The sequence below is a fragment of the Octodon degus genome, unplaced genomic scaffold (assembly GCF_000260255.1).
Source record: "Octodon degus isolate 3935 unplaced genomic scaffold, OctDeg1.0 scaffold00011, whole genome shotgun sequence".
Classification (NCBI taxonomy): domain Eukaryota; kingdom Metazoa; phylum Chordata; class Mammalia; order Rodentia; family Octodontidae; genus Octodon; species Octodon degus.
In genome coordinates, this window is record NW_004524587.1 from 27390303 (window position 1) to 27399400 (window position 9098).

Genomic DNA, 9098 nt, shown 5'->3' on the forward strand with positions numbered 1-9098 from the left:
TAAACAAAACAGGCTCAGGATGCTGTGGTTTGATCCCCAGATCCTTAAGCCTTGCCAGACCTGCTTGAAGGCATCCTGAGCCAGCCCCCCCCCCGAAAAAAAAAAAAAAAAAATCAAGACACAAATAGCAATGTGACAGTTTCAAAACTGATTCTTAGCATGGTTTTAATAATACATGCATATTGTTGTCTTAGTGGTTATTCATTGTACAAAATGCAGACATGATATCCTGTCCACAAACACTATTAAAACAGATCTCTCTATTCATTGAATTAAGAGAATGCAGGTGTATATCTATCCTATTTTTGAATATACAGATACAAAATGGTCGTTCATTTGTGTCCCCCAACATTTAAAAAGAGGGCAGCTGGGGAGATAGCTCAGCAGCATAAGGGCCTGCCTGGCAAGTGCAAGGTCCTGAGTTCTATTCCTGGTACTTCAAAAACAAACAACAAAATAAAAAGAGGGCAAACAACCTATGGACATGGCTTATGTAAGGCAGGTTGTACACACTTAATGTAAGGCAAGTGCATTTAATTTGTGATAAGACCATATGGCTAGATTCCAGTAGACAGTAGCTAGATAATTTGCAGCTATTGAATTTGGCAAGATTTCACAGGCCAGTGAATATTTAATTATACTGAGGTGTCATAGAGGATAAATTTTTTTTTGTTGAAAGATTATAGTTAAAAGGAAAAGTGTTTCCTCAGAGGGTCATCACATTTTGGTGAGGTTCTCCTTTATAACTTTATGTACATATTTACTTTTTTTTTTTTTTAAGAAAAAGAATCTGAGAGTGTTTTTAATCAGTGCCTATGTGAGTGCTTAGAAAATATAATGAATTTTCATAAAATGGGAAGGGCTCCTAGAGATCACATCTAGCTTTCTCAGTTTTCACTGGAGAGGACTAGTCCCGAGAAATTGAAGACTGTCAGTAATATTCTACTAATTAATGACTGAGTTAGGGCCAGATCTCAAATTTTCTACTTAATATTTTTGTACCCTTCCTTTAATGTCACCACATTTATTTAATAAGCATCTACTATGTTAGGGCATCATCATCTCCTGAGAGGGCAAAAGAAGCTTTCAGCCATGTTGGGAAAACACAATACAAAGAAAAGAATGTGGCGAAAGTAGAGGTGGTGAATGTCAGGGAGTAGTTATAGGTGAGCTGGTTGAGGAAAGGAGTAAGGAACGAGAGGCTGTCATACTGATGAAAAAGTGTATGTGTGGTCTTAGCAAGTTAGGTCCCACAGAAATGAGTTGGAAGGAGAGGAGCTTTGTTTGGTGAGGGAGTGAGATCTCCAAAGACAAGATTCTGAAGATAAGGCCAAGGTTACAGCGATACTGCTAAAGCAGAGTGAAAGAAAAGATCACTGGAATAGAGGACTGAAGGACAGAAGAGGCCAAGGTATCCATATGGGTTTTGAAATAACCAGGTAGTATTGGAAAGGAAGATGGTGACCCATGCTGTGAAGTCTTAGCAAAGGGAGTTGTCAGTAGAGGTTTGGTAGTTGACTGTGCATGGTCAAGAATTAATGTTCATATCAAGATGCACTAGCAATAGGACAAATGTTTCCTGACATTTAAATCTTGCTACGTGTAAATAGAAAGTAAAATTGGAACACATGTTACACATTCTGTACTTCTGGTGAATCCTTAAAAATATGCTAAGGAACAATTGTGGATGTTCATATGTCTTACTTTGGATGTTTTGTAGTTCCTGTCTTCGTTCCTGGCTAGAACAAGACACCTCCTGTCCAACATGCAGAATGTCTCTTAATATTGCTGACAATAATCGAGCCAGGGAAGACCATCAAGGAGAGAATTTAGATGAGAACTTGGTTCCTGTAGCAGCTGCTGAAGGCAGACCTCGCTTAAATCAACACAATCACTTCTTCCACTTTGATGGTTAGTTGGATTCAACATTTAAAACTATATCCATGGGATTTTCTCCCCTAAGAGGATACTGTTTGCATACTTTGCCTGTACAGAGCAGTTTAATATTTCAATTTCAGCGCAAGTGTTCCGGGTGCATGGGTAGATTGAATTGAGGGGTAAATCTGTGCTGAGTATTTTGCTAGATTCTGTGTCATGGGATAGGAGGATGTAGAGATAGTAAAATTGAATCAGCCTTGCCTTGAAGAAGCACATGTGGTTTAATAATTAACCTTTGCTAAGAATTTATTGGACTTGGGTTATACTTAAACATGTAATGAGCCATCGTTAAATACCAGAAGCAAAATCATGCCTGGAACTCTGTTGTCTTGTCCATAAAATATGAATATTCTACCTCCCAGTAGTGAGTGTTAAAAGTTTTATTTAAAAAAAAAAATCACTTAAAATTCTAAGGCCCCAGTGCTTTAGATTACCCTCTTTAATTTATATATATTGAACTTTTGTTGATGTCCAGCAATTCCAGGACTGCTGCATTTTGTGAGTTCATATTTCTGTTACTAGAAAGCTGATATCCTTGAAGTTTGTATTAGCAAAGGAACTATTCAGATTTCTGATTTGAGTTTCTAAGCATGGAGCATGGTATAAGTGGTGTCATGTTGGTGAATTCTCTCAAAGAAAAGTCCCCTGAGGAGAAGAATCAAGTCCCTGAGAAGAGTAAATGAGGGCTACCTGTCTGGACGTGGGTGCTGGAAAGGTTTCAAGGGACAGTTTGCTGTTAATTAAGGCCTTAACTAGGTATAGTCCTCTTTGAAATATACTAGCATACCTTGGAGATAGATCATGGTCAAATATGCCATTTTTAATGAATTGTTTTTATTAAAAATATTGTCAAAATCACCTTTGACTCTATACGTACACAAAATATCCATTGTTTATTTTTATCTATTTATTGGAGTTTTGTTTATTTTTAATATAGTCTTGCTGGCCTTGAACTCAGAATTATCTTTCTGCTTCAGCTTCTGAGCGCTGGTATCATAGACATGTACCACTAGGCCTATCAGTGTCCATTTTTAAATGAGTACATTTTATTTGGCAAAACATTTGAAATGGCTATTTAATTTTATTTATTTCTTTGTAAAGAATTGATATCAAGCTGGGTGTGGTGATGCTGCTACATGCCTGTAATCCAATCTACTTAGGAGGCTAAGGCAGGAGGACCACAAGTTCAGTGCTAACCTGGACAATTTAATGAGATCCTGTCTCAAAATAAGGGTTGACTGGGGGTAAAGTTTAGTGATATATCAGTTGCTTAGCAGGCAAGAGGCCTGAGACTCAGTCCCTAATTCCACATATGTGCACCACTAAAAAACAGGAAAAAGAGGAGAGAGAAGAGGAGCAAATAGCATTCTTAAATGTGTAGCTTTATATTGAGTTGTTTTAGGGCCAGTAGTTGGTGACTTTGTGTCACAGGCTCCACTTTCCATAGGGAAATACCAGAAATAGCAGCCTTCATGGTGCTGTCACTCCACAGGCCTGTTTTATGGAACTCTTTGAAAAGAATTTTGAGTCACAAAACAAAGTTAAATCTTTAAATCAAATTATTCAAAAGAAAATAATTTCATGGAAGTAAATGTGAAAATGATGTCTTCAAACGAATAGGAATTGGCATATGGTGTGAAAGAGAGAAGCAGATCTCATTTGGTGTGGCAGCTGTAGAGCCAAAGAAACCTTCCCTAGATTCCAGGCCTGGAAAATAGTTCAGAGGTTGAATGGATCAAGGGCTATTGGAAAGCAGGAGAGGTTAGTAGTGGAGTATTTTAGAACTTTATCATGTGCCTTCACATTCTGGTCATCATCATTATACTGTGCAATCTTGGCTGAGTTACATAGTGTCTTGGGGACCAGAGACCAAATGGCCAGGTGACAAGGCTTGTATCACTTAGAAGAATAAACTGAGCTGACTGGGGGGTGGTACTACGTGGGTTTTAGTGAAGACTAAGTGTACTAATGCACATGAAATATTTGACACAAAAGGTATTACTAAATTAAGCCTCAATGTATACCAGATTTTATTTTATTTATTTAGTTTTTAGTTTTAAAATTTTATGTATTTGATACAGGGTCTCATTACAGCTCAGACTTGTAGTTCTCCTGTTTTCAGCCTTCCCAGCACTGGGATTACAGGTGTGCACCACCATGCCTGGTCTAGGTGGCAGACTCAGCTCACCTGGGGTGTGGCTGGCACCACATGCAGTTCCAGGGGTTGAACCCAGGTCCTTGCCTAAGCAGGTGTTTAGTCCGCTGAGCTATCTTGCCAGCCCCCAGATTTTATTTTGGAATGGGTAGCTACAGTACCAGCATAGGGAATTACTAGGGCTCTAAAAGTTGTGCTGATCTTGTTTTAGGGTCCCGGATTGCAAGCTGGTTACCGAGTTTTTCAGTTGAAGTGATGCACACCACCAACATTCTTGGCATTACGCAGGCAAGCAACTCCCAGCTTAATGCAATGGTAAGGATTGCTAACCGCCTCAAAAAGAGAACTAGTAATTAGAAGGGTGAGAAATGCTATAGAAAAAAAAAAAAAAAAAAAAAAAAAAGAAAGGCTATAGAATATACTATATGACATTGGTGATCTGGCTCTGCCTTGTAAGACATCAAGATTTAGGTGCTTTGTTTACATTTTTTCCTTTTCCTTTTTCTTTGATACAGTAATTTAGTTCTCTATTTTTTCTTAGCTTGGCTTAGAGCAGTGGTGGTAAACATTTAGCACGCATGCTACAGCAAGCTGTTTGGTATCACTGGAAGTTCTAAAAGGTTTGCTGTCACTGGCTTGGTAGCTTACTGTTTTACTGATCTTTTCAAAGGACTAACTTGTAGTTTTGTTGCCTTTGTATTCTTTCTTTTTTGTTGTTGGCTTGTTTGTTGTTTCAATTTCATTGACTTTTGCTATTTCTTCTGCTTATGCTGGATTTCATTTTTTCCCCCCTCTCTTTTTGATGTTAGGGATTGAGCCCAGATTACGTGTGCTACCATGTGTTCTACCACTGAGCTGTACCCCTATCCCTAATTTGCTTTTCTACTTTTAGTTTTGGAAGGTGGAAACTTAGGATAACTGATTTTAAATATTTTTTACCCTACTTTTATTAAACATTTTAAAGTGTATTTTTATTAGTACATATTGTTATAAAATATTGGGTATAACGTATTTTCATACAAGTATATAACATTTTAAATCTTGAGATCTTTTCTAACATAGGCTTCAGTGCTATGAATTTTTCTCTAAGTGTGCTTTCTCTGTGTCTCACAAATTTTGATAAGTTGTATTTTCTTTTTCATTTAGTTCCTATATTTTAATGATTTATCTTGTAACTTCTTTGATCTATGTGTTATTTAGAACGTGTGTTTACCCTCCATGTATTTTGGGATGTTTTCTTTTTGTTATTGATTTCTAGTTTAATTTCATGTAGTCGAAGAGCAGATATTTTACAGTATACATTTTGAGTTTACAATATACATTTATAATTTCAAGTCTATTTTCAAACATGCATACTTCATAAGAGGTGGACTTTTAAATATGTTAGGATCTATTTTATGCTGTAGATTTAGTCTTTCTAGATGAACATTCCATATGAGTTTGAAAAGAATGTATATTCTGCTGTTGTTGGGTGAAGTAGCTGTCAGTATATCCACTTAATAGTTAATGAGATTGGGTTGAACTCTATCCTTACTGATTTTCAACTTGACAGTGTCCATTTCTGACAGAGAAACATCATAATCTTCAGCTCTCAGGGTGGATTCATCTGTTTTTCCTTGCAGTTCTTTGAACTTTGTCTGTGTATAGAGTTTCATACTCTGTTGTTAGGTGTACAGCAACACAGATATTATATCTTCTTGGCTATATTATGCCCTTCTGTATCTCTGATAACTTTCCTGTTCCTCATCACTTCCAAAGCCAGCTCAATGAAGTTCATGTATCTGGTCCTGCCTTCTTTTGATTAATGTTACCATGGTGTATTTTTCTTCCTTTTAATCTGTGTCTTTGTATAATTAAAATGAACTTCTTGCAAACAGATGCAGCTAATATCTTTTTTCTCCCTCAGTAGTGGGGATTGGCCCCAAGTCCTCATGCATGGTAGGTAAGCACTCTAATACTGACCTACATTGCTAGTCCCTCTCTTTAATTGGTTTATTTAAGATCATTGATGTTCAAAGTGATAATGGACATATTTGGATTAATTATCATTGTTGTTACTGTTTTCTAGTTATTGCCCTTGATCTTTGTTTTTATATTTGTCATTTACTCATTTCCTCTTTTGCAGTTTTAATTGAACATAGTTTTGGATTTTCTTTTCTTTTTGAGTGTATTTCTTATATTTCTTTTATTATTATTTTTTTGAGTGGTTGCTCTGGCGTTTGCAATATACATTTATAATTTCAAGTCTATTTTCAAACATGTGTACCTCATAAGAAAATAATCCTAATCACTCCTCTCTCTCTTGTTACCAATTGCTGTCTTTCATTTCACATATATATGAGCTTGTATATTCAGATGTAAGCATACATAATTGAATATATTATTTGCATTAATTATTTCAAACAAATTATCCATTCAATCCATAAGAAAAATAAAAGATTTTATTGTACTGTCACATCTTCTGTGATGCTCTTCCTTTTTGTATATATGTTTGAATTTCTGATTCTTAGCAATTTTCTTCTAGTCTCTAAAGAACTTCTTTTGATGTTTGTGGCAAGACAGATCTGTTGGCTACCCCTGTCCTCCACAATTTGTTTGTGTAGAAGAACCTTTTTTCTCTTCACTTTTAAAGGATACTTTTTTAGAATTCTAGGTTAGTGATTTCTTTACACTGTAAACACTTCATTCTCTTCTTGTTTATGTGGATTTAAGAAGACTAATTCAGTTCTTTGTTACAGTATAGAATGATAGATTGTTTTCCCTCTGATTTCTACCAATACTCATTCATTCTTTTTTCTTTCTTCCCTTTTCCACCCTCCCTTATTCTTTTTCTTCCTTCCTTTTTAAAAATCTCATTTTGTGGTACTAAGGATTGAATCCAGCTTTGCTGCTACATCCCTGGTGCATGTCTTCCTCCCACTTTGAGGTAAGGTCTCAGTTGCCCAAGCTGGCCTTGAGATTGCAGTCCTCTTGCCTCAGGTTCTTGGATAGCTAGACTTAGAGGTGTGCTTCACTGTGCCTGGCCCAACATTTTTTAAATTAGATCTAATACTTTACTGGATTTTCTGGTAGAAAACCTATTTATTTATTTTAAACTTTGGTGTAGTAAAGTCCGAAGGAACCTATTTGAGACCAAAGAGGAATTTTGTCTGATCATAGAGGTTTTTATGGACTCTTCTTTAGTAACAATGATAGACATATATATATGTGTATGTGTATCTATCTATCTATCTATATATATATATATCTGTATATACACAAATACAGTGATGTGGAGGCCCTGGGCCTTCTGGGCACTGCTTGTCTTGGCATCTCCAGTGCCAAGTGACTGTAACCAAAACTTTGTGCAGTTATTAGCTTGGTCTTTTCTTTCAGTGCCCTGATGTTGACACCTTCTCTTTATAACACAGTGTTTCTCTGGTTATAGTGTCTGATAGTAGACTATGTGTTTCTGAAGTGTTTTTTTTCCCTTTCTTTTTCTTTTAACTATTAGGATTTAAGCATTTTAAAAATAGATACATGTATGTGAAGACAAAAAAAGAACATGTGGAGCTACACATAGGGGAATGGTATGCGCAGGTCTCTGGCTTCTTCCTCTACACACAAGCCCATTCTGTGTCCTGAGTGCATTCTGAGGCCTTTCTAGAGTACAATTTGAGAACTATAGCTCCGGGACAGTATTAGGGATTTGAATTCATCATGATTGTATTTTTTCTAAATTGTGGCATTATTTGCACATTAAAAATTTATCATTTAGTATTCAGTAGAGCTCACATAGTTGTGAGCAAGATACAAAACGATCTCCTCCCCAGATCTAGTCATTCCTTTCCCATATCCAGGCCCTGGAAACCATTCAACAGGTTGCTTTGGCAATAATTTTGCCTATATTAGGATGTCATATTAATAGACTCATACAGTTGTTGGCCTTCTGAGTCAGGCTTCTTGCACTGAACATGGTATATTTGAATTTCATCCATGCTGTATGCATGAGAAGTTTGCTCTTTTTAAAGAATTATATCTTTAAGAGAAGCATTTTTTTTTTTTTTTTTTTTTAATGCCCAAGCTGTGCTGAGCTTTCAATCTTTAGGAGATTGAAGAGGCTATCAGAAAATGGAAAGACATCCCTTGTTCTTCAGTAGGAAGAACCAATGTATGAAAATGACCATACTTTCAAAATTGTTACAGATTTAATGCAGTCCTGCTTAAAATTCTGAAAGCATGAGAAAGTAGTCCTGAAATTCATTTGAACCAGAAGAGAACTAGAATAGCCAAGGCAGTTCTGGGCAACAAGGCAAGGCAGGGAGCATCATAATCCCTGACTTCACATTATCCTGCAAAACTGCTATGAGAAAAACAGCATGGTACTGGCAAAAAACAAAACAACACCCCCCCCCAAAAAAAAAAAAAAAACAGAAACAAGATCAGTGGAAAAGATTAGAAGATACAGAAACAACATACTCAACACCTTACTTTGACAAAGGAGCGAAACATCTTCACTGGAAGAAACATAGCCTCTTTAATAAATCGAGCTGGAAAACTGGCTTTGTGCAAGACCCATATCTTTTATCATGTACTAAACTAAAATCAAAATAGATCAAAGATCTAAGTATTAAAACAGAAATACTAAATATACTGGAAGAGAGAAACAGAACTCTTGAAGACATTGATGTAGGCAAAGACTTTATGAACAAAACCCCAATTGTACAAGAACTATCACAAAGAATCAGCAACTGGGACCTCATCTTATTAAAAAACCTTTTCACAGTAAGAGATACCACCAACAGAGTGAAGAGACAATCCACAGTGTTGGGGAGAAAAGTTTTGATGAAGGTTCCATTTGACCCAGCTATTTCCCTTCTTGGTATTTTCCTGAAAAAATTAAAGTATTGTACTTCAGTGAAGTATGCATACCTACATTTATAGAAGCACAGTTTATAATAGCTAAATCTTGGAAATAGCCCAAGTGCTCATCAACTGATGAATGGATAAATAAGATATATTTTTT

The 9098-nt window shown here is 36.2% G+C and overlaps 1 protein-coding gene across 1 annotated transcript in view; it reads left to right on the top strand.

Moving 5' to 3' along the window:
* The window catches only part of Amfr (autocrine motility factor receptor), a 35479-nt gene that overhangs the window by 18695 nt on the left and 7686 nt on the right, over positions 1 to 9098 (top strand). The window contains exons 8-9 of the mRNA XM_023709352.1: positions 1721 to 1911; positions 4305 to 4408. Coding sequence (XP_023565120.1) covers positions 1721 to 1911; positions 4305 to 4408 — 295 coding nt within the window. The remainder of the gene's footprint in view (positions 1 to 1720; positions 1912 to 4304; positions 4409 to 9098) is intronic.